Source organism: Spea bombifrons, chromosome 10 (genome assembly GCF_027358695.1).
Source record: "Spea bombifrons isolate aSpeBom1 chromosome 10, aSpeBom1.2.pri, whole genome shotgun sequence".
In the NCBI taxonomy this organism is placed as follows: Eukaryota; Metazoa; Chordata; class Amphibia; order Anura; family Pelobatidae; genus Spea; species Spea bombifrons.
In genome coordinates, this window is record NC_071096.1 from 6,643,840 (window position 1) to 6,670,096 (window position 26,257).

The 26,257-nt window shown below is 45.2% G+C and overlaps 1 protein-coding gene across 3 annotated transcripts; it reads left to right on the plus strand.

Annotated features, from left to right (window-relative positions):
* Positions 1–3,350: 3,350 nt before the first annotated feature.
* Positions 3,351–25,869, plus strand: MAPK8IP1 (mitogen-activated protein kinase 8 interacting protein 1). Of its 3 annotated transcripts, none has more exons than XM_053449264.1 (12): positions 3,351–3,460; positions 15,276–15,390; positions 17,477–17,701; positions 20,063–20,144; positions 21,090–21,899; positions 22,229–22,304; positions 22,638–22,810; positions 23,036–23,142; positions 23,349–23,468; positions 23,552–23,622; positions 23,711–23,809; positions 25,418–25,869. In XM_053449264.1, exons 1-12 carry the CDS (start codon positions 3,375–3,377, stop codon positions 25,488–25,490), a joined length of 2,037 nt encoding a protein of 678 aa, XP_053305239.1. In that variant the 5' UTR covers positions 3,351–3,374; the 3' UTR covers positions 25,491–25,869. The 3 variants fall into 3 exon arrangements, with proteins under 3 accessions (XP_053305239.1, XP_053305238.1, XP_053305240.1); XM_053449263.1 differs by having other exon boundaries at positions 23,549–23,622; positions 25,418–25,868; XM_053449265.1 differs by having other exon boundaries at positions 22,235–22,304; positions 23,549–23,622; positions 25,418–25,868.
* The last annotated feature ends 388 nt before the right edge of the window (positions 25,870–26,257 follow it).

Genomic DNA, 26,257 nt, shown 5'->3' on the forward strand with positions numbered 1-26,257 from the left:
TAGTAATATTATTATATATCAAGTTACGGTAAAAAAACAAACAAAAAAAAAAAACCCTACAAATCCTCAATAAAAATTTACTATTATTAAATATATATATTTTATAAAAAAAAAAATCTTTTATTATAGGGCTAGATGTTAACATTTTGAATACTTTTAATTTATTTTTTATTATATATATATATATATAGCACAGCTTTTGTCCACGTGGATCCCTCTTGGCGCGTGGCTGATGTCCACGTTCTCTTTCCTCCGTATTCCCTTCTTCCTCCTCCATCACGTGCGGTACGTCGCAGATAACATGGCTGTGTTTTTAATAAAACACATGGCGGACTATAGGAATCTGTTGCAGTGAGAAGTGCTTTTCTGCTCCAAGACCGGTCATCCATGCAAATCCCTGCTTAAACACAGGTGTCTCATATTTATGTATAGAGCACCAGCAGATTCTGAGGCGCTATTACAAAAAGGGTGTTAAAATTACATTCAAATTGGCAATATGTATTTTGACAATAAAATGAACCCACGTTAAGATGTACAGGAGGAGGAGGAGAGAGCCCTGGTCTTGGGAGCTTACAATCTGTCATTCAGTAATATTAGCAAACCTACCCTTTGTTCATTTGTTTCCTGTATGTGGTTATACGTCGGCTCTCAGTAATTTATCCTCTTGCAGGGTCGGGGGTGCAGATAGCGGATAATTATGAATGCGAGCGTCAATCTCTTGTCACCTCTATCTGTCCTTGGAAGGATTTCAAAGTATCGGAATTCTAATCGCTCGTTAGCGCTGTTGCTGGATCTCTGATCCCGGGAATTGTATTTACAGATTGTAAAAGGAGATTTCTGAAAGTTAACCTTTTCACAACTTTTAACCCCAGAATCCTTGAGACCCCAGAAGATGAAGTCGAGCGGATCTGCCTCTTTTCCAAATCTTATGTCTCGCCTTATGTTTTATGGTCCAATCTACTAAATAAGTGTTCATAGATTAAAATCCGAAACATATATAGCATACCTTGTGTATACCATTGGAGCAGCCATCTTAACTCCCTGTCCTCAGGTTCTGCATGATTATTCCTCCCCATACATCTCCAACCTTTTCTTAAGCAGCTGTTGCTTGGCTCAGGCAGCCTTGGTAAGGGTTTTTCACTAATCAATATTGCTAAAAGCTATGATGCTAACGTTTCCCCTTTAAGTCCGTGATGTAATAATATCCACGCGGGAAGGCATGAAAAACATGTTTATGTTATTATGGGGTTATGTACATGGTACTGTATCCTATCCATGCCACATCCATACTGTATCATATCCATCCCACATCCATACTGTATCATATCCTTCCCACATCCATACTGTATCATATCCGTCCCACATCTATACTGTATCCTATCCATCCCACATCCATACTGTATCATATCCCTCCCACATCCATACTGTATCATATCCGCCCCACATCCATACTGTATCATATCCTACCCACATCCATACTGTATCAAATCCTACCTACACCCATACTGTATCATATCCTACCTACACCCATACTGTATCATATCCTTCCCACATCTATACTGTATCATATCCATCCCACATCCATACTGTATCATATCCCTCCCACATCCATACTGTATCATATCCATCCCACATCCATACTGTATCCTATCCATCCCACATCCATACTGTATCCTATCCATCCCACATCCATACTGTATCATATCCCTCCCACATCCATACTGTATCATATCCATCCCACATCCATACTGTATCCTATCCATCCCACATCCATACTGTATCATATCCCTCCCACATCCATACTGTATCATATCCATCCCACATCCATACTGTATCATATCCGCCCCACATCCATACTGTATCATATCCTACCCACATCCATACTGTATCAAATCCTACCTACACCCATACTGTATCATATCCTACCTACACCCATACTGTATCATATCCCTCCCACATCTATACTGTATCATATCCATCCCACGTCCATACTGTATCATATCCATCCCACATTCATACTCATACTGTATCATATCCCTCCCACATCCATACTGTATCATATCCCTCCCACATCCATACTGTATCATATCCTACCCACATCCATACTCATACTGTATCATATCCTACCCACATCCATACTGTATCCTATCCTTCCCACATCCATACTGTATCATATCCATCCCATATCCATACTGTATCATACCCATCCCACATCCATACTGTATCATATCCGTCCCACATCCATACTGTATCCTATCCATCCCACATCCATACTGTATCCTATCCCTCCCACATCCATACTGTATCCTATCCATCCCACATCCATACTGTATCATATCCCTCCCACATCCATACTGTATCCTATCCTTCCCACATCCATACTGTATCATATCCATCCCACATCCATACTGTATCATATCCCTCCCACATCCATACTGTATCCTATCCTTCCCACATCCATACTGTATCATATCCTACCTACATCCATACTGTATCATATCCATCCCATATCCATACTGTATCATATCCCTCCCACATCCATACTGTATCATATCCGCCCCACATCCATACTGTATCATATCCATCTCACGTCCATACTGTATCCTATCCCTCCCACATCCATACTGTATCATATCCTTCCCACATCCATACTGTATCATATCCTTCCCACATCCATACTGTATCCTATCCATCCCACATCCATACTGTATCATATCCTACCCACATCCATACTGTATCATATCCTTCCCACATCCATACTGTATCCTATCCATCCCACATCCATACTGTATCATATCCTACCCACATCCATACTGTATCATATCCCTCCCACATCCATACTGTATCATATCCATCCCATATCCATACTGTATCATATCCTACCTACATCCATACTGTATCATATCCTACCCACATCCATACTGTATCATATCCCTCCCACATCCATACTGTATCATATACATCCCACATCCATACTGTATCATATCCTACCCACATCCATACTGTATCATATCCCTCCCACATCCATACTGTATCATATCCATCCCACATCCATACTGTATCATATCCTTCCCACATCCATACTGTATCATATCCATCCCACATCTATACTGTATCATATCCATCCCACATCCATACTGTATCATATCCATCCCACATCCATACTGTATCATATCCCTCCCACATCCATACTGTATCATATCCATCCCACATCCACTTCCACCCACCTGTCAGTCTTCCTTCCTCTCTTTGCCACTTGGTTCTTCCTCCATTCTACCTGTCAGCATCCCCCCTCTCTCCTCCTCCTCTCTCTCATTCTCTCGCTTCTCCTCCCTCCTCCCTCTCCCTGGCCAGGGCTGTGTATCTCAGAGAGAATGGCGGAGAGAGAAAAAGCGTCCCCTACCCCTGCAAGCTCCTCTCCCTTCCTGGGGATGCATCTCGCCTCTCCTCCACATTTCAGGTAACGTCTACCACCCTCTCCCCAAACCTTCCCCTTCTTAAAATCTCTTAGTCCGACATGATCTTGTAATCCACTCCTTTGCTTCTCCCCTCTCCTGCACGGCTTGGCTGATTTTGATATTGATGTGTCTCTGCCATGTATGGATTTATTTATTCCCTCCATGTATAATGTATGTGTTTGGGTGTTTGCGTGGACACACGGCTGTGGCGGTGTTCCCCGCTCCGCCGCTGGTGCCAAATAATCCCCTCAGCCGTCAGGGTGTGGTGTTAATGGAGTGAAATACACAAATAGGAAACATGGGAATTAGTGCTCAGTCGGCAATGGGTTAATAGACTGATAAGACATGTCTGCTCGATAGGGAATATGAATTGATGACCGGCCATCAATGGGTTAACAGGTCTGAGAATATTACATCACTACCTTCTACATACAAACATGTATGTGCATGTATACATGTATGTGAGTAACAGGGGTTGCTGGGCTGTGAAAGCGGCAACAGACAACCATTGTGATTGGGTGAGGCGGGAGTTAGGATATGGATTGAAAGGGCATCCAGATGACTGTTGGCTGAGCATGATGGGGGTTGTAGTCTGCGTCTGTCGTCTTGGTTGTTAGAAATGTGTATTTAACCTGTGGCTGGATTAGAGTGTGGAGAGTTGTAGTCCCCACCAGCCCGAGTTTGCCATCCTTGGCTGTGGATTGGATCGAATAATTCAGTGTTTTGAAGACCCCGTCACCAGCGGCGAGGAGGAGTAAATTCAGAGCCGTGTGACCGCTGGAGATATAAATGTAAGGAATCGCGTTGAATGTAAATTCAGATTGTCAGCATAATCCATTTTCAGTTTCTTTTTAAGTATTATGTATTTGAATATTATTATTATTCATTTATATAGCGCCCCCATATACTGCAGCGTTGTACAATGGGGTATATGTTTAATGTTTGGCCTTCACACCTGCCATTTTCTTTAAGCCTTCGTAGCGTTGGCCCGGGGTCACTGGACTCCCGCTGGCACTTCATGGGTTACGTACTACAATTCCCATCATGCAAAATCCCTGCGGTCTTTGGCTTGGTTCGCAGCAAGCAGGGCGGCTGAGGCGGCCCGGGGTCCTCTGAGGTAAAATCGCAGGGATCTGGATTGTGGCCGTCATCAATGGCGGGATCTGTAATGTGATCCCGGAACATTTGATCCATTCCTCCGAAGCGTACCGTCAGCCGTGGATTAGAGACAGGCAGTGAGACGATTACACACCTGTAGAGACGGCGCACACATGGGAATAGGCAAAGGTCCATGTGCTAGGGGGGTCTGGATTATTGGAATCAGAGTCCTAAATCCAGGACCATGCCTAGGATCCCTGTGTCTCCAACCTGCGCACCCATTGGGTTCAGCACCATAGGCACGGCGTCGGGCAGCACACCGCTATACGGACTCAGCCTTTATCGGGGGCTGATTGCTGCTAGGCACTCGGAGGTATCTCACGGCCCATGGTCCGGCGTCCGGTGGGCACAGCTGTCTGACGCGGTGGCTTCATGCCTTCCCGCTGGAGGCTCTGGACGAAGGATCCGTCCGAGCTCCTGGTAGACAGAGCGCCCGCGGCTCCGTGCTGTCACAGCGGGTTCGGCTGATTGCATTCCTCCCGGATGGCTGCCTTTTCTCTCCAAGTTACTGCAGCCTGAGCAAACTCCGCAAACGAAGCGATTAAAGAGGGATCCGGCGATGGTGTCCGGCAGCCCCGGCGACGGGGAGCGAACCGGCAGATCCCTCGTCCCAAAGAGAGACAGAACCGGCGACAGTCTCCCCGTGCATTCCCTTTCCCCATGATGATCGGCAATAGAATAGAATACGCTGATTGTATCCCCCCATTCACTAGACCGGAGCCAGAAGTAGTTTTTGGGGTCCCCAGATTACTAGGCGGAGGTTAGAAAGCTGTATTTTACAGCTAATTTGCATAAACAGGCAGCCAGCGCCCGCGTATTTAAATATATTCAGATTACGGGGGGAATATTTCCAAAACGGAGTGAGAATCGGCCTCGGGTGACGTTCTGTTTTGCAAATAACAGCAAACTTGGGGTCACATCGCACTTTAAAGTCTCGCTGAGGGTTGCCGGTAGAGAATAGGGAGAAGCGAGCTTTTTGGGGGCGATTCACTCGTGCGTAAGCTGCGTCTGGTGTCTCTACCCCTGGGGGCAGATGGAAAGCTACCTCTGCCAGCTGGAGGTAATAATTACAGCTCAGGTGGTTAAGAGTAAATGGCGGCTGATGGATGTCTCTGTCTCTGGCAGTTGATGGTAGTAATATTTTTCTGCTTGTGTGCTCTGTCACCACCCTGAGAGTGTTTGGGTCCCTCGTGTCTCCACCACTTGGAATGCTCTGGTGTTTGTAGTAAATGGAGAGCCCCATTTCTCTGACCATTGGTGGCAAATGAGATTCCGGTCTCCGGCAGTTGGTGGCAAACAAAGAGCTTTGCGTCTCTGGCGGCTGCTGATAGATGTTGTACCCCATCTCTCAGTCTGGGCCCGGTCTCTCTGACAGTTGGTGGCAAATGGAGGGCCCGGTCTCTCCGATAGTTGGTGACAAATGGAGGACCCGGTCTCTCTGACAGTTGGTGACAAATGGAGGACCCGGTCTCTCTGACAGTTGGTGGCAAATAGAGAGAACTTTCTATCTGACAGTTGGTGGCAAATAGAGAGCCGCGTTTCCCTGACAGTTGGGGGGAAATGAAAAGCTTTGTCTTTCTGTCACTTTCTGATAATGGAGAGCTATGGCTCTATACGGAGGTGGAGGTCACGGAGGCGACTGTCTCTCTTGTGGCTGATGAGAGTGGCTGGTTAAGCGCTTGGCTTGGCAAAGATACTCGCACTGTGTCCCATGGGGTCTTCAGAATAAAGGGGGGAGAGCCTTGGGAGTTATTGAGACCCCCAGGAGTAGAGCGAGTCTCTGTGTGCGTCATGGAGAACAGGTTCCAAAGAGCTCTTCTGAGCCACAAACCCCTCGCAGCGAGCCGGCCGCCTCTACAGCCCCGTCTGTTAAAGATCCCCAGAGAGCGGGTTTCCGAGCCCCCCGGAGAGCGGGTTTCCGAGCCCCCCGGAGAGCGGGTTTCCGAGCCCCCCGGAATACATCTCTCTTCCTTCCGTATCCTCTCCGCTCTGGTTCTCTCCCCTCTCTCTCTCCGTCTTTATGCCGAGACTCGAGGTCTGTGTTCTGCTCGCTGACAATCTATTCAGCAAATTAAATGCTGCCAGAAATCTCATAATTAGGTTTAATAATAATGCTATGTTTTGAGGCTCGAGTGTCTTCCTCTATTACCCTAGCGGGGTATAATCATCAGCGGGACTCGTCCGTTAGAATGTAATGTTATTCCATATGGGGGAGCCCCTTTTACATGGGGGGTGCTCTGTGTATAAGGCGTTAACCAAATGCTTTACTTGGGGCCGTCTATGGAAATCACAATCATTAATACCCTAATACCCCAATCAAAGGGGCATCTGGCCTCACTGATGTATATAAGCTGTGACATAACGTACCGTTACCATGGAGCCAATGAATGGGACTAGTTATGATGTCATCGATGGGTGTTTTTTTAATAACGCATCAGTTCCTTCTGTCCATGAAATTTCCCACTTTTTATTTAAATGGCTTTTTACCAAAACTAAATCGATTTAGGAAAAACGACCTGCAGTCTGTACTTAACCTTTTAATAGCCAATCATGAAGATTCTAGGTGGCGACTGACTAAATATGTTGCCAAATGGCTCATGGAAACCTTGCATTCAAGCAGGGATATCAACCATAACATACTGGGAGCAAAAGCACCAACTGGGGGTCTTATTTATGATCACAGCGGGGGGGGGGTAGGAAGCAGTCGGCTCCAGACTGTGTGACCCCGAGAATCTGCCCCTTCACCCCCAAGATTGGGGCAAAAACCCCTGAGAGTTCCTGAGTATCATCAGGAACAAAGCCAAGTGCGGAATTACTTTGTGTTCGGTGTAACTAACGGGTAACCAATCACGTCTCAGCACCGTGCTTCAGGAATGATGTCATTGGTTAAGCGAGCGTCAGCTCTCCGCTCGCAGAATCCGCCGTTACCCTCAGCTGTGGTTTCAAGGAACTAAATTGCTTTTGTGGGAAAAGACGATTTAAAAGAACATTCCCGTCCGACGTGTTTTACACAACGCTCCGCCTTCCCAGCATCCTTTCTGATTAACCCCCGGGGGGCTTTCTAGGGAAGTTGGTTTAAATGGATACTTTGGCTCTTCTATACTCATACCCCCTAACTGTCCCTATTTCAGGAGGATAGTCCCTCCTTGGAATCCAAGTTTCCTCCCCTGACGCCCCTCCCGTCTAGGAGAGCAGAATGCTTGCTGGGTACGAGGTTTCTGCAGCCATAATAGTCACAATAATTTGTTTATAAACAGCAAAAAAATGTTTGTAAATAAAATACATTACTAGTTTAACCCCTTAAGGACAATGGGCGGTCCCTAAATCCATTGAAAACAATGCATTTTGAGCCCGTACATGTACATTTAGTTCGTATTTTTGGATCAGTGAGAATAAGTGGAGCTTTGGAATTCCTGCGTATCAATGACCGATTATTATTATTATGATTTCTGCGTTTTTATTCCTCGCTGTCGTCGGTGGAACGTATGGCTTCGGGTCGGACGTAGAGGCGGGGAGCGGTTTTCTGTCCTCGATACAAATGACTTCACATTAATCGATTGTGAATAATTCAGCGAGTGTCATTTGATCCGACGCCAAACGTTATCTTATATATCACGCCAGCGGAACTCATAACACGCGGGCGCACCGTGAGTAATTAGCTCATTTATTTTAAAGCCTTGTCCGTGGAGCTCAGTTAATGGACGCGTCATATGATGGACATCAAGACGCGGATTTACTTTACTGGGAGGATGGTGGATAAGTGGAACAGCCTCCCAGCTGAAGTGGTAGAGGCTAACACAATGAGGGGATGGGCATGTGGCTCCTGAATCTAAGACAAGACCAACGACTGATTAAGGTCTCAGTCTTTACAGCAGGAGAAAGGTGCACCCAACGGCGATATGTTACAGTTGATATCCCTGCTTGAAATCAGGTGTTTTAATTAAGCGTATCTGTAAAAAATGACACAGCGAGGTTTCCACGGGAACCGGTATTAGTAACATATTGTGCTACATAGAATCATCACGATGGGCTAATAAAGGGTTAATATTTCTGCTCCCAGTTATGTGTGCAGGATGGCAAACTGGTCTCGGGGGGCAGATCATGGTAAAGGCACCTTCAACAGCCCATTTAGCTACCATTTTAGGTAACTTTCTGTGTCTTGTGATAACACACAACGTGACAATACCTGGGTGGCGGAAAGACCCTGCGTTGTACTCTGACCACTTTAAGTCCTGGCAATTTTTGGTCTGTTGGCAGTTATGCCCATAATAACCTGTGGCAGATATCGGGTGTTTCCAGGGCAAATTATTCGGGGTGAACATGCATGACTTTGTGAATAACCCTCTGCCTGTCATTATATCCGGAATAACTAACGCATCATCCGGGCAACACGTGCGGCCAATGAAAATGTGCGCCTGATGATGGAAGGTGGGGCTGGATGATACAATGTTTGTTTCCTCTATGTAAATGTTTCAGTGATGTCATAGTGACATCGCCCCGACATTCATTAGTATCAACAGAGTAAATTCATGAATGAGGAATGATGTCATGTTTGCAGATAGCGGAATGACTCATCCTTAGTCTCAGCAGAGGGGAGTCTGTTACTGATCATTAACCCCGTGTGCACCTCCTGCAAGCCAGCACCGCCTCTCTGTAACCAACGAGCCTCCCCTCATTCTTCTCATCGTACGCTCGTTTATTATTATTATCCGTTATTTATATATTATTATTATTATTATTATTATTATTATATATATTCACAGGGTCTGACAAAACTAGGCGAAGCGATACATTAGCTAAAGAGGGCTCGGCTCGCAGGCTTACACTCTCTTTCCCCGTTATCATTATTGTGAGTGGATACTGTTACTGTTACGGACGCTTTATACCTTGACAGCCCCCCCCTCCCGGCATATGTATCCCTGCCCCCCATATCCCAGTTTCCTTGGTGACTCGGTTCATAGGAAACCTTCTTTGGACCGGATCGGCTCTCCATTTGTATCAGTGAAACAAGGTGGTTTTATTTGACGTACTTCCCGAGTACCCTGCTATACGAGGGACAGTCCCTCATTGGCCCCACATTTCTGTGTCCCTCTCTCCTCTCCTGATGCCCCTCTTTTCTAGGAGCTTGGAATGTTTGCCGGGTATGAGGGTATCGCAGGGTTCTACGGCCCTGAAATCCCCGATAATGTGTATAGAAACGGCACAAAAAATGCGTTTGTGAATAAAATGCGTTTATTTCTTTTCAAAATGCTTCGTGGAATTCCATATCGATCAGAAGTCCTAAATTCTGTCGGTAATTCCCTGCCCTCTAGCCGCTCCATTAAATAAATCCCAACTCACATATTTCTATACCTCGTGGACAAAAGCAACATCAGAGGAAGAAAGAGGGACTTGTGTTCTAAACAGGGACACTTGGGAGGAATGCTAATGCATCATGGCTGAGTGATGTGGGAGCTGCAGTAGCGCACAGCATACGGATATGCGAGCGGAGATCACTTGCTATCGACCGGGGCTTGGCTGCAGCGTAGAAGCCAGCGCCGGCAGATTGTGCGGCTGTCAGACACATCGCTGCCATGTATTTTTAATGAGCACAGATTCTGTGCTGAGAGGCAGAGAGACGGCGCGTTATTCTCTGGAGCGGGCGGGCGAGACGGAGCCCGATGGGCAGAGAGGATGGAATCCAGCGAGGACGATGGGAGCTGGATGGAGAACCAGTGGGAGAAATGGTACGGCGCGGCTGGGGGGGGCCGGGGTGGGCAACTTGGGGGGCGATGCAGTTGTGGAGGCTCGGATTGACGGGAAAACATTCTGGGTTATCGGGCAGTCATGGCTACCTGTGTGTACTGCGCCACTGCACAGGGAGTGCCCTTCTCCAGTCCAGTACCCCTGCGTACTGAAAAACATTTTAACTCTTTCATACCCATGGGATGATGAGTCACATAGCCATTGGATCCCCAATGCTGTAACACAGAGGGCAAATTAGGAGTTATTCACTGGCGGGGGGGCGTTATTTAATGCCCCTGTAAAGAAGCGATGTGGAGACCCGGTGAGCAAGGGCTTTGTAAAGGTACAGCGGCTTGCGCAGAGGGGGATTGAGATTTCCACTCTTTGTCGGACGATATCTTCTTGACGTCCCGTAACGGTTGGATCCTGTGCCGGAGAAGCTGGCCGTGGAGGGGTTAATAACGATGTTACGGAACGGGAGCGTTGTCATCATGCGCAGAGGGCTGTGTTATCGGAAGCTGGGCTCGCTTGATCTTTTCATTGATCATCTCGGACGCAGAAAGCCGGTTTATATGAGACTTTATGAGGTTTATATTTGCATAAAAGGCACAACAGAGCGTCCTGCGCTTTCCGTTCCCTTAACTCTGTAAATGCCGGAGCGAAGTATGGTGGCTTCTAAAGACGTAGAGTTAGGTCATAGAAGTCCAGTCCCTGGGGGTCTCAGACGGACCAGTTTAAGGGTATATTTTCCATATTGCTGAGTGGCGCATACAGCTAGAACATAAAATCTCCATACATTAGAATGACGTTTGATACAATGGAGCCATTTACTGCTGGATATACAAATAGAATAATAATAACAATAATAACAATAATAACAACAACAACAACAATCATAATAATCATTATGATGATTATATAAACACAACTATAATAATAATATTATTATTATTAATATTATTATTAAAGGAGTAATATCATTTCTGTGTGTGTTTATTTAACTAGTTAATTGCCTGTTTGCAACTTATACATATCCACCATACTGTCGCTGCGGACGGACTTTTCATCTGGATGTTATAGAATTATTAGAGCGGAAAATAAGTCTAAACACCTTTTTTTTAAAAAAAAAAAAAAAATCTTCCTATATTCCCCAGATTGTAAGTATTTTGTGGAACAACAAAATGTACCATAAATAAACATCACAAGCGGCTCGATTATCTTTCCATCAATCCTGGCTTTGGGGAGAGGATCGAGAAATCCAGGCTTTTCATTTATAGGTTATTACTAGCAAAATAACTTTAAAAAATCACTAGTTTTAAGCATTTTTTTTAAATCCTTTTCAGAGTAAAGTAAAACCAAGGTCAGGCAGTTGTTCTTATAAGACATAGATCACTGCATCATACTGACGCGTCCGGACTATATGACATCCCAAGAGAGTAACAGATCAGTCGATGGGAACTCTAAAAGCTCGGGGGTTAATGGACATGATGGGAATGGAGGTCATTTTCTAAAGTGTTTTGTATTATTGTTATCTTTTCTTCATATAGCGCCAACAATTTCCGTGGTCCATGCATTAAAAGGGTCCGACAAAGCTAGAATTCATAAATACATTAAGGAAAGAGGGTCTGGCTCACAAAGCTTACAATCTAAAAACTGCTTATTAAAAAAAATTCCCATTTAGATGGAAGTTACTAAAACTCACACATGTTATATTACAATATTGATGGAAATGTATATATTATAAGCTTAAAATGAACACTGAATTGGTTAATAGGACAGTCATCTATATGTCGATCTTTTTCCGTGTATATATATGCTACTATATAGTATTCTACTATTCAGGGTATAGGAAATACAGTTTCCCCGTCCTCCGAGTTTAATTGCCTGGCTAGCAATACTTAGTGGCCACAGTCATTAAATAGCATATGGCTGACCCTTTTAGAAACGTTTACTGCCACTATGGCAACAAAGTATCTCCACCTATCAATGCCCTTTTCTTTTTTTGTGTGTTGGAATAAGTTAGTCCAGGAAATTAACCTCAGCAGAGCAAATCTCAGATTAATTCTAAATATAAATTAAGATAGGGATGAGGTTTGTGGCATACAAGAGGTGCCTTCAGCAGAATAGATGGGACGGCACCTTTAACAATCGCCAATAAAATAAATGATTTAAATGCCGCAAAATGTTATAGTTGTAATAGCCAAGCTCACGGCTGCTACTTCTCAAGGAAACAGATTTTGTTTGAATTTATTTGCTACATAAAGAAAAAGCCGAGTGACTGTGCAGACAGCCTTGCCAAGTGCAGAGCTTTGCTTTTGTTATGTTGTATCAGCATTATTTTTCCCTAAATGCTCTGTAATGGCCAAGTAAAGTTGGCAAAAATAGGCCATTAATCTCAATTTAAAAATCATTTTGTACTAACGGGTAGCAATTGAAAAATAAGGAATTAAAGATCTTGACCACTCTTGTTGTAAAGGACTTTCTCAGCTGCTGAGTATAATATTTTCTCTCTCTTTGGGATGTCTCTTAGAAGAGTCTCCTCAGCCGGTGTTCTTCTAGGTTTTTCCGTATGACCCAGTGCCGTAACGTCCCGTACAATCTCAACTCTGACATTGGAGGGCTGGTAACTTCTGGCCAAAAGGAGAAATGTGGTCTTTATTTGGCATTCATTATCTTTGAAGTGTAGTCTATTGGCCACCATTCGAAGAGGGTATTATAAATTCCTTATAGGTCCTCTATTTGGACAGTAACCAGGACAGTTATGAACCGGTACATTAGGCATCTGTAGAAAAAGGGGAGAGTTACATTTTCTGTTCAAGTTCATTTTCCAACATTCTTCTTTTTACGAAAGAAGGTCTTCACCAATGTCAACTTCTTGAAGGACCTCTGTGGACGACCTGCTCGGTAGGAGTCATTCAGCTCAGAACTTCCATTGGTTACATTTGTTGAACTAAACCTGGAGAAGAAACCTAAACGCGATGCAACTGCTTATCATGATCCTTGTCTTTCGCTAGATGAGTCTGGAATGATCTCTTTGGTGTCCACCATTGCCCAGAATGACCTGAGAATTGACTCTGAAGATCAAGCGTACCAAGTAAAGCTGTGACGCTTTCCCAAGAAACTCAAAACTGTGAAGGTTCTAAGCTGTGAAGCTGTGAGGTTCTAAGTCTATGAGAATAAGAGGAGTTTGGTGTTTCATCCATCATCGCGTGAAGATGGAAGCTACCTTGATGGGAAAACCTTGTTGTCGAGCTACCTGGACTTTCAAATATTTTATTCATCTGAAATACAAGAGTTTCTTAAACCAGTGCCTGAAAATCCCACAATTATCATATTTTCCTTTAAAGAAATCTCCATCCGCTTCCCCGTCTATATTTGTTCTCCGTGGCTCAGCTCCATAAAGCGAGACCTTGCAATTGTCTCATTCTCGTTAACCCTTTGGCGGCTCTCACTTTAAGGTGTCTGCGTCCCACCACAATATGCCAAACTTACAAATGACCTTCATGTGATTCCTCCTCACTCCAGACTACGGCGCTCTGTAATCTGTCGAGCAAACCAACACAGCGAGAAAACCAGACAAAGTCAATGTTTTTAGAGGTTGACGGCTAAAAATGTATCCTTTTTTATTTATTTTTCTGCCTCTTCCGCGTTCCCTGAGCTGCTGCACATTGATTTTCCACTTCATCCCTATTCAGTGCCACTGGGTCAGGCTGTCGCTCGGCATCCTTTACATCTAATATAAGACTGACCCAATTACATCAAGAAAGCGGGTACGATGAGCAGAAACTGATTGCAATATCATTCCTCTGTGATTCGGTTCGCTCTGGAAGATGGCTGAAAAAAAATCCCCTCAAGTCCCCAGGTTTTTACCCCATTTCAGGTTCTCTGGGTCAGGGTCACACAGCCTGCGGCTGACTTCATACCTCCCAAGTGTCTCACGTAACTGCCCCTGTCCCGCGTTTTTGGGCAGCGGGGATTATGGTCCTGTTGGGCAGAACATCTGATCTCCCCTGAGCAGCAGGTCTGAGCGTATGCTCTGCAGCCAAGTGCCAGGAGGTGGCTCTTTGGGTAAGGTGGGCTGATGACCATGCCTCTGGTCCCGCCCATTCCTGCTTCTAGCCCTGCCCATTCCCGCCTCTAGCCGCACACACCAACGCATCTGTCCCGGTTTGGACCCCTGAAATATTGTTGGACTCGGTAATAAATGATATCTGAGCATCACAATGGATGCTTTGCTCAGCTGAAATCCCTGCTTGAATACAGGTGATTTCATTCAGAATATTTTTTCTTCTTGACCAGTCATATTTTTAAAATTACAATTCAGCAAAACGATGAAACATCTTCTGTAGGATAAAGTGTCACAGACCTTACTGACCCTGGTAAATCTTCCCACTTTTAGAATAATTTTACTTAATCCCTTTTAATAATAATAAAAAATGACATAATTTCAAAAAATCACGATAATGATCATTTTCCCAATAAAGTATCGAGCTGGATTTGAAACCTTCATCCACGCGTTTAGTCTTCGGGGAGCTCTGTCACAAACCTTGTGCATTTAGGGCAAATAGTGAATCCTTGTCCGTTTTAAGTCTGTAACAAAAAATAAGGAAAAAAAGGAAAATTGCAGCAAAAAAAAAAAAATAGAATAGAAATAAGCTTCAAAGGGTAAACCCCACCCTAGGCTTTACCTGTGAAGCTTATTTCCATTCCAATATTTTTATTATTTATATTTTTTTGTCCAACTATTACCCAAATGGTCAAATTAGTTCAATAAAAATGAAAAAATAGGGAGAACAGCACTTTGGGCAAAGTAATGGTACCTATAACTTGTGATGAAGAGTGAATGTGGATTTATAGGGGGTATACTGCGTGGATTAGTGTGGTAGGAGTGAGAGCTTAAGTTTTAACCCGCGTCTTTGGTCTGTCCCCCCCCAGGCTCACACACGACATCACACTGGAGGAATTCGAAGACGAGGATTTATCGGAAATCACGGAAATCACAGATGAATGTGGAATCAGCTTGCACTGTAACGAGAGCCGCCGCTGCAAGGTGAGCGATCTATAAATACAGAGAGATTTATTATAACTGCTGGGACGTCTCCCCTGCGGGTGCAGCCTGTCCTCTACTGATATTATATCTATCTATCTATCTATCTATCTCTCTCTCTGTCTCTCTCTCTCTCTCTCTCTCTATATATATATATATATATATATATATACGCTACCGGTTAAAAGTTTGGGGTCACTGAGCTGTTTTCATGAAAAACAAGGAAATTTCTGGCTGTAACATAATTACAAAAGGGTTTCTAACGAGCAATTCGCCTTTTTAACTGGAACTTGGATCAGTGAACACAACGGGCTATTGGAACACAGGAGTGATGGGAGTGATAAAGGGCTATTGGAACCCAGGAGTGATGGGAGTGATAAAGGGCTATTGGAACACAGGAGTGATGGGAGTGATAAAGGGCCATTGGAACCCAGGAGTGATGGGAGTGATAAAGGGCCATTGGGACACAGGAGTGATGGGAGTGATAAAGGGCTATTGGAACACAGGAGTGATGGGAGTGATAAAGGGCCATGGGAGCACAGGAGTGATGGGAGTGATAAAGGGCCATGGGAGCACAGGAGTGATGGGAGTGATAAAGGGCCTCTGTATGCCTATGAAGAGATTCCATTAAAAATCATCCGTTTCCTGCTATAATAGTCATTTACAGCATTAACCCCGTCTGGATTTCTGATCCATTTCATGTTATTTTAATGGATAAAGTGTGCTTTTCTTTAAAAAACAAGGAGATTTATAAGTGATCCCAAACTTTTGAACCATAGTATATATATATATATATTAACTGGTTTGGGCATGTTTTGAGATAGAATTCATCTGATGCGTCAGGGTTCCATGTTTTTTTGTTTACGATCACCTTTTTCCTTGAATATTTTTTTCTGGAAGAGGATATTTTATATCTCGTTATTGCTATGGTTACAGCTGATGGTTACAGCTGATTTGGTGCATGCAGGCTCACCATTAGAGCTAGAAGAAGCGGCACGGTGAATAAAAGAAACACTGCAGCTAATCCAGGTGAAGATATTTGTGGCGAAAGTGGAGCAATTCAAGCTTAAAGTGTTAAATTAGGAGCAATTAGCTGAAAATTTGCATTGGTTGCTATGGTGATTGCTCCAAATATGCCGCTTCAGAATGGCTCCTGTCAGTAATAGTTTTCTGTAACAATCTGCAGTTTTTCACATCCTACAAAAACACACATTTACACCAGTATTTGTCTCAAATTTTGCTTATTATAATATTTCCCGTCATGCACCTAAACTCTTCATCCCACGAGGACCGTTTAATTAGTATTTTTCCGTGTCATTCCGCCTCAGTTTTCTTGAAATCTTTTATTACGTGTAACCCTTAAAAAGTCAATAAATATGAACGGCCGAGAAGCCACCCTGTATTAAAATCAGCATTAAAATCTATTTTAAAAAAAAACTAAAAAACCTTAACACGCAATTGTTACATTTTATTAAGGTCTGATTGAAGGGATACAAAAATAGATAAAAATAACCAAAAACGTCTTGGCGCTGTCCGTTTAAAGCCGGAGTTATATCTGTTATTTTGTATGATGTAGCAGCGGATGGATAATGGGTTCCGTGTCTTTGTCTGATGTATTCCGCTTGTATTTGTCTCCGTTCGGGGCACATGGTCTCTGCGGGGGGCTGAGGTCATGTTTTGGCGACGTCTTTCCTCCTCCCCTCCCTCTAAATGCTTTTTTTTGTCTATTATCTCCCCGTTTCCTATTCTTTCCTACATGTTTTCTCCAGTAATTACTATTCCGAGCGAGTGCCCGTCCCGCGATGCTTGTGTGTGGTGACTTTACGCCCTTCTTTCTCTCGCACTGGGTCTGGCGCTCAATGGGTTCCTACGAACATCCAATTCTATGGCTTTTTTGTTGCCGCCAGATGCTTTGCCCATAGCTTTTGTGATGTCCTATTACCCCCTAGGAGGGGGAATAAGTTTGACACTCGTCCCTTCGACCAGGCAGATCCGCTACTCGCCCCCCCCTCCCCGTGGCAGATGATGTCACGCTGACTGTTTTTCTCCCTCCCCCCTCATCCCATGACTTTGTCTCCTGATCCCCCAGGGCCGTCTGCGTGCCGATCCCGGTCTGGCCCCATCAGGGGCGGGAGCTGCTAGCCGGATCCAGGCTGAGATGCTGCAGTTGGACCTGATTGATGCCGTTCAGTTTCACGAAGAAGAGACCGTGTCTTCTGCTGACCCCAGGCCTGTTCTTCCTCCATCGATGGACACCTATAGGCCCAAGAGACCCACCACCCTCAACCTTTTCCCACAGGCCCCTCGGACACAGGTAACATATATGTTCTTGCGCGTGTGTATGAGAAAATCCAAAGAGTGTCCAACCAGTTCTTTGATGACTACAAACTCAGGTCCTGAGGATGGTACATACCGTATTGGCTAGTGTCTTTCATGACATGTCGGAGAAACCAAAGAACTTTGGTAACTTTGTATCCGATAAAGTTTGGGTCGACCTAATGCCTGGTTGACCTCCATGCCGACATCTACTGATAGATCTGTATGGGGCTCTAGCTGCAGAAGACACAAAGGTTCCATACGTTGTTCTTTTAACAATACGAGTTCTATATATCTTTTTAATAACAATCAAACAAACATAGTTACATTGTATCGACACCGCTTTAGGTAACAACCTTCACATAACACACCACACAAGCAACACAAAAAATACACATGCTGACAAAAACACAACATTCAGCTAATGACTGTCAAACATACGGCCGGTGTCGAGGATGGTTACAAGAGAACGGCTACGGGATTGCGTGGCACTGAAAGGGTTTAAGTGATGGCCCACCCGCCATGGCGTAGTGTGGGGTTACCATCATCCCTGGTTGTTCTAACTAAATACACAAATGCAGATGAAAAATGTGAGAGGACGGGGGCTGGGTGGAGGCTGTCAATATGGAGGCTCTCTCAAAATATCCGAATAGCCCATGACAGATGCTCGGCACCCGCGCTGTAATCTCGGCTAATAGGAAACGTTTAATCCTGTCAGTGACTGCTAATGGGATGAGATCTGGCAAATGGCTTATCTCCCATGTATTTCGGTAACCTCCAGACAGCCTCTCCCATCAACCGGGAGACTCTCATCACATTCAGTCCACAGTTCCCTCTGATGTGTAAAGACAAGAACTGAACTGGTTTCTAGTCTCATCGTACCATCCCCAGCCTGGCCCAGCTCTATTAACACCATGCAGGGCTGCCCCTAATGTTTTTGTTACCCGCTTGCATCCCATCTGGGGCTCTACCCGGAGAACTTGGTAAAGGTGCAGCCTAAAAGCACATCCACTGCACCACACGGCTCTTTGAGTAAGGGTTAGGCCTCCATGCCTGGTGGAGGTGGTCCTCTGCTCCCCACACTTTATACCGCCACGGCGAGTCATGGCCATTGGGTGTGAGTGACACATATCCGTGTATACTGGAGAACCTGGTTTCCCACTAGCTTAGTGGCCCACAGTATATGGCAGGACTCTCCCTCCCTCTCCCAGCCTATGCTGTCCTACATTGCTACCAACCATACACAGTATCTCCCCACCACACTATAGCGCGTCTACATCTCCCCACACCATGTCCTGCCAAGATTTCCCCAACACGGCGCACCAACCCTAGATCTCCCCACCATGCCCAGCCTAGACCCCCTCCATATACATATCTACACCACAATGACCCTCACTGTACCCACCCAAGATCTCCCCACTACACCCCACCCAATGGTGAATCCTGAAGCCACTTACCCCTAATTACTGCCACAAGAAAGCTACTACTCCCTCTTTTCACCCCTCCCTTTGATTCAATTAACCATACTATGCCTTTAGATTGTAAGCTCTCGAGCGGGACCCTCAAAAGCCCACCTTTCCTGCCAGGAACTTTGTGTAAAAATACCATAAGACTCATCTCCTTATGTGTCTGTACCTATTAATGTATATTTGTTATGTATGTGTTAATTGCCCCACTTAAATTGTACAGCGCTGCAAAATTTGTTGGCGCTTAATAAATAAAAGCTAATAATAATAATAATAATAATAATAAAGTTCTTCCCACCATGCCCAGCCTACATCTCCTCCATGATCCCTACACAGCCTCGATCTCCCCCATCATACCCCATCCAGTTTAGATCTCCTCCATCACACCTCAACCTTCACCACCCTGCTGCACTCCTTCATCCCACCCTAACTACCCAAGCCGGAATACTTTAGGGCATCGTTAACTAAACAGCATGTTTGCGTCTCTGTCTTGTCCCTTTTTTTAACTTTTCTTCCTTAATCTTTTGTTATCACGTGCCCGATGTACTTTATTTAAACTCTGTCTAGATCCTCTTACTTTTGTTCCCTCCACTTTCCTCTCGCCAAACCCTTGTGAATGGAGTAGTAGTTACCATGGTTGTAGCAGCCGGAGGAATGGCAGCTCTGGGCTCTATTGAGTCATCAGAGATCCCTCTGCCTGGCACCAACTAACCCTTCTCTCCCCCACCATTCAATTTAATGCAAATAGAGGGCAGGGAAGTGCCACGTAGAGGGACGTTTTAAACACGGGACATGTTTTTATTCAGTATTTCGACCTACATTTTTGTACACCGCCACAGTGTTTGCGTGCTCCAGGCATATTTCAAAGCACCACCGTTCTCTTTATTTTCTAGGACACGTTGAATAATAACTCTTTGGGGAAGAAATACACTTGGCAGGAAAGAGTTTCCCGCTCCTCGTCTCCTCTGAAGACCGGTGAGTTTTCCTAATTGACTTCTTCAGAAACAAAATCAATAAACATTATAAAAAACCCCAACATCTGTTGTTGATCCCACCATTTAACTGGAAGCTACCCCTGTTAATTGCCCCACCTCCATGCAGGGCCGATCCTAGGGTCACTGACGCCTGGGTGCAATCATTTGTTTGGTGCCCTCAGGTGGGTGTGGCTATATTGCTAACTCGTCATCTTAACAAACATAACCCTTCTAACCACACCCATTTTCTACGGCAACCACGCCACCTCTTTGGGCGTCTCCACTCCCCCAAGTAAAATGTCAACCACTTCTCACAGTGCCAACTTTGTCCCCCAAACAACTTATCAGTGTCACTTTTGTCCACAAACAACTTGTTAGTGCCATCTTTGTCTCCAAACAGCTTGTCTGTGCCATATTTGTTCCCAAACAGCTTGTCTGTGCCATCTTTGCATTCAAAGAGCTTATCAGTGCCATCTTTGTGCCCAAACAGCTTGTCTGTGCCATCTTTGTCTTAAAACAGCTTGTCTGTGCCATCTTTGTCTCCAAACAGCTTGTCTCTGCCATCTTTGTGCCCAAACAGCTTGTCTGTGCCATCTTTGTCTTAAAACAGCTTGTCTGTGCTATCTTTGTCTCCAAACAGCTTGTCTCTGCCAACTTTGTGCCCAAACAGCTTGAGCTCAAGGGGCAGAGCATGAAGTCTGTGCCAATGCAGCCAGCACAGTCTTCACCCCTCGTGTTGTGCTCCCTGCCCGCGCACCTAGGCTTGGCACTGTCTGCATGAGTAAATAAAGTGATATCATATGGCACCACAACAAAAAAAAAAGGATTTACACAGCAATAGAGAGCTGTATAATGTATAATGTAGAAGTATGGGCTTATAAATAAATAGAATGGGAGGGCTGATGTGGGTGAAAGGGTTTGTGATACAGATTTTTTGTTTTTCTAGGGGAGACCACACCATCCAACGAACATGTGTGTCTGAGCGATGAGGGCAACCAACCTGCTATCACCCAAGACCGTGGAACCTCTACAGATACCCCATGCCGACGTAACAACACAACGCAGAGTGCTAACGACCCCTCGGGCCGCTCCACCGCCAGGTCTCGCCTGGACCCTCAGCGAGATAGAATTCGCTACCAGACAGACGTCAGACTGGAACCTACAGAGGAGATCTTCCTCACTCCTGTCCAAAGGTGCTCAGACCCCCCAGAGCCTGAAAAACCTTTTGTGTCACAGTCTGGACCTTGCCGTATGTCCGTCAGCTCAGATGTAGACATCACCACCCGTTCGCACGGCGGTGGTCGGCAGCAGCTATCCATCAGTGAAGAGGAAGAGGAAGGAGAGGATGGGGTGGGGTACCTAGGATGCCCTGGCAGAGCAAGTTGCCATCGTGCCCTTCAGAGGTCGTCGGTGAGCTCTGATACCAGCGGCCTATCTTATGACTCTGTAAAGTACACCCTGGTGGTTGACGAGAATGTGCAGCTTCAGCTGGTCAGCCTGCGGCAGTGTTACGCAGGATACAGCGATGATAGTGACAGTGGTACCGTATACGACAACTGCGTCTCCTCGCCCTATGAGTCGGCCGTCGGGGAGGAATACGAAGAAGAAGAAGGGCAGCGGGTGGTAGCTGCCGGGAGGGAAGGGAACAGAGTTCGGAGGTCTGTGTGCCTTTCTGAGAGCTCCTCTCCAGAGGGCGATGTCTCGTACTCCAAAAAATTCCTCAACGTCTTCATGAACGGGCGTTCACGGTGCACGAGTGAGTGAAACGCATAGAGTTAAATAACACATTTCAATTCTGATCCCTCTGGAGGACTTGAGGTTGGATGTCTGTAGCACCTGCTGTATATGTATATTTGTTTGTTTTGCTAACACTTTCTTTGGTGGGGATGGTGGTTGGGGTTCTCCAAGCTCCCTGTGGAACCCATAGTTCTAGTTCTGGGTATGGTTGAATTGTTTGATGTATTTTCGAGGTTTAGATGGGTGAATTCTGCTGTATTGTGGTCATTGGAAGGCCAATTGCTTGGGTGTCGTGTATGTGAAGGGGCTCTTGTATTCTAGGGACCCTCAATCTCTAAACCTTATCAGTTACAGATTCCTTTGGGTTATTTTCATGTGTGATAAATGGTGAGGAGCAAGAGCAGACACATCGAGCGGTGTTCAGGTAAATCATCCAACGCTTGACTCGCCCATGTCCTCATTACCCTGTAGAACCCGATCGGAACCTCTAATTTATAATGCCCTGTCCTGTCTTCTCCCATCACCCCTCTTAAATATAAGTTTATCGTCTACCCTCGCTGCAGAATCCGGCGTTCCCAATCAGTGTCCTCACTTATACTTCATTATCTAGACTTTCACCCGACCACCTAAAAGAGACGGACTGGCAATGGGGGTAGTGGGGCAATTTCCAAGTGGTCTCTTCTGATTCAAAGATTGCCAGTCTGATCACATGGGATTTCTTTTTACTTCTTTAATTTTATTCTTATTCTGAACTCAGGTTTATTCCTCGTCACCCTGGGGAGTTGGAACTGGAGGAGGAGGACCCTCTGTTGGTGGAAGTTCAAGCAGAGGACTATTGGTACGAAGCCTTTAACATGCGAACAGGAGAGCGTGGAATATTCCCTGCTTTCTATGCTGTCCAGGTGAAAAAGGAGCCGGATCATATGGCAGGTAACGTTTATTAACAGCGACAGAAGTACCTTCTTGCCTTAAACAGAATCCTTTGGTGGAGAAACCAAGAGAATGTCATGTAAGAGTAGGTGCTCTCATCCCAAACTAGGAGGACGATAATATATAAATTGTCGTTACATGGATTCTCATTTAACCATCAGAGGATGAAAACAGGGCTTGTGCTGCTCGAAGCGTTCACGGTAATTTATTGTGTTTCCTCTTTAGAAAATCGAACCTCCGACTGGGTGGATCAGTTCTGGGTGAAGTTCCTCGGCTCTGTGCAAGTTCCGTATCACAAGGGAACCGAAGTCCTTTGCACGGCCATGCAGAAGGTTAATGTCCATTAAGATCATCTCTGCTTTAGTGTCCCGAGTGTTGAGGGCAGGCGCCACCTAGCAGGTTAAATGTACTCCTGAACTTTTTTTAAACTTCTCAAATCTTCTATGATTCTTCTGTGATTCCGCATTGTCCGTCACGAAGCCACAATAATGTCGGGAGTTGATAGGATCTCCCTTGATCCTCAAACGTTGTGTTACAGATCGCCATGTCACGTCGCCTTACGGTGCTGTCAAATCCTCCATCCAGCTGTGTTCTTGAGATCAGCCTCCGAGGGGTGAAAATTGCGGTTCGAGGAGATGACCCTGAGGACCACAGCCAGGTAAGATCCCATGGGTCAGCTGGCTGGTAGCTTCACTAATGTTGTTTTCTCTTTATGTCTATAAGCGTTTTGCTCTCCAGCAGGTAGACACATGCAGCCACTTCTTCCAGTTAAATAACATCTCATTCTGTGGCTACCACCCCAAGAACAGCAAGTAAGTGGCCCTGGATTTCTTCGATCAGTCACAAAACTCTTTTCTCTTTTCATTCCATGTTTTTATACTCCTATTTTCCCCGTTTTAGGTATTTTGGCTTCATAACTAAGCACCCCTCCGACCATCGCTTTGCGTGTCATGTCTTTGTGTCCGAAGAATCAACCAAACCCTTAGCAGAGTCTGTTGGGTAAGAACTGAGGGTGGGGAGACATTCGGGATTACTGTTCCCCCGATCCAAAACTGCACCTAGATAATTGGGGAAATCCTTGGTGAACATTTATCTACGTGAAACTGTGACGAGGGAAGATATTCCTGGTCGCACCTCTTAATTTTTGTAACACCTTGTGATGAAAGACCTCAGGAGAAGCACAGTGACACATTTTTGTTGCATTTGACCTAATAAGTCATACTTAAACCTGGTATCATAACACACACTCACATATACACTGCTGTTCAAAAGTTTGGGGTCACTTAGACATTTCCTTGTTTTTGTCCTTTAAAATAACATGAAATGGATTCCAGCTCAGACAGGGTTAATGTTGTAAATGACTATTGTAGCTAGAAACGGCTGGTTTTGAATGAAATATCTTCATAGGGATACAGAGGTCCTTTATCACTCCCATCACTCCTGTGTTCCAATGGCCCTTTATTACTCCCATCACTCCTGTGTTCCAATGGCCATTTATCACTCCCATCACTCCTGTGTTCCAATGGCCCTTTATCACTCCCATCACTCCTGTGTTCCAATGGCCCTTTATCACTCCCATCACTCCTGTGTTCCAATGGCCCTTAGCACTCCCATCACTCCTGTGTTCCAATGGCCCTTTTATCACTCCCATTACTCCTGGGTTCCAATGGCCCTTTATCACTCCCATCACTCCTGTGTTCCAATGGCCCTTAGCACTCCCATCACTCCTGTGTTCCAATGGCCCTTAGCACTCCCATCACTTCTGTGTTCCAATGGCCCTTAGCACTCCCATCACTCCTGTGTTCCAATGGCCCTTTTATCACTCCCATCACTCCTGTGTTCCAATGGCCCTTTATCACTCCCATCACTCCTGTGTTCCAATGGCCTTTTATCACTCCCATCACTCCTGTGTTCCAATGGCCCTTTATCACTCCCATCACTCCTGGGTTCCAGTGGCACGTTGTGTTCACTGATCCAAGTTTAAGTTTAAAAGGCTAATTGATTGTTAGAAACCCTTTTGCAATCATGTTGCAGCCAAAAATCTCCTTGTTTTCCATGAAAACAGCTAAGTGACCCCAAACTTTTGAGCGCTAATGTATAAATAAATATATATATATCTATGAGAGTGAACATGATGATACATGTCGAATATTTGCGATGCAGAATTATTTTAATTACATATTTAAGCATTGGCTACAATAATTACAGAAGTACCCCACCTAATGTATCCATAACACGGTCTGTATTTGCGGGAGACGCGAGGCTGCGGTGCCCCCTAGTGGGGGTCTCCAGAACTACATGTATTGATTCCACGTTATGGATGTCTCAGGTCAGCCTTGTGTGAATTATTTATGTGGTTTCGGCAGTCTTGGGGAATCTGAAGTTGTTATGATCGCATTGTTTTGTAGAATAGTTGGTGTGGTATTTCACACTCTAGTATGATCAGCTGGGGGTTGACAGCTGGGTTGTTATTGATACAAATTCCCCCAAATATATTGATGCGCTATATGATGTCATGGCACCGCTGGTTACCCACGTCACGCCATGTCGGGTTGCCGGTTGGTTTCCCGTTCATTTCCGTTCTGAATCGTCTTTTCTCTTGTTCAGGAGAGCCTTCCAGCAGTTTTACAGAGAGTACGTGGAGTACACATGTCCCACAGAAGATATATATCTGGAATAGCTACAGTTTATTCTATGGAATCCTTTCCGTGCATGGACAATCTGCTCGCGTACGGGCAGCGGAGCAGAAGAAGCTGCCGAAGTGGTGGGACGGCGAAGGGTCAGAGGCTTCCTCTCTTCTGTGCCTCCACCGTGTCGGACTCTGGTAAACCGGGCGTCTGGGTGCAAACCAAGGAAAGACGCCCCTCGATAACCTTCTCCCCACATTACTCTGCCCCCAACCCCGCCATGCATAATGTTGGAAAAACGCTGAAGACCTAAAACCATCTTACAGTGAAAAAAAAAGCGCAGAGAGATGAGATGGATGATAAAGCGAGAGAATGAAGAGAGCTGATGGAGAGTGTAACGCATGAAGCCATCACAAAGCAAGGGGGGCTGGAGAGAAACGCGTCGGCCGTGAATGAAGAAGCATCATTTATTTTTAATGGATCCGTGGATGTATGTATGAAGGAGCCGCAGTAGGGCTTTATCGCTGATTGGAATACGGACGGATGAGGATATGTGGGATATATATATATATAAAGCTATATTTAGAGTATGATTGGAATGCATTACTAGCGGCCATGTTTGCGGGCTTGTTAGGGACGTACGTTGTGGGTAAGCGTGACTGTACGTAGGGCTTGGGTGCAGCGCGACGGGGTGACCTGACTCGCGGAGATTAGAGACTCACGGAGCGTTCGAGTGGCAGGTTGTTCGGTTTGCTGTGGGTTTCAGTAATCGGGGCAATTGTCTGGGTATCTCGACAAGACGGTTCTGGCTTTGGAGGCG

Bases quoted from the DNA above. Each gene is read 5' to 3' on its own strand.
- MAPK8IP1 (XM_053449263.1), top strand. From the start codon at position 3,375: ATGGCGGAGAGAGAAAAAGCGTCCCCTACCCCTGCAAGCTCCTCTCCC. The intron at 22,811-23,035 runs GTAACGTTTATT...TTTCCTCTTTAG, and splicing joins GGAGCCGGATCATATGGCAG to AAAATCGAACCTCCGACTGG. The intron at 23,623-23,710 runs GTAAGTGGCCCT...TCCCCGTTTTAG, and splicing joins TACCACCCCAAGAACAGCAA to GTATTTTGGCTTCATAACTA.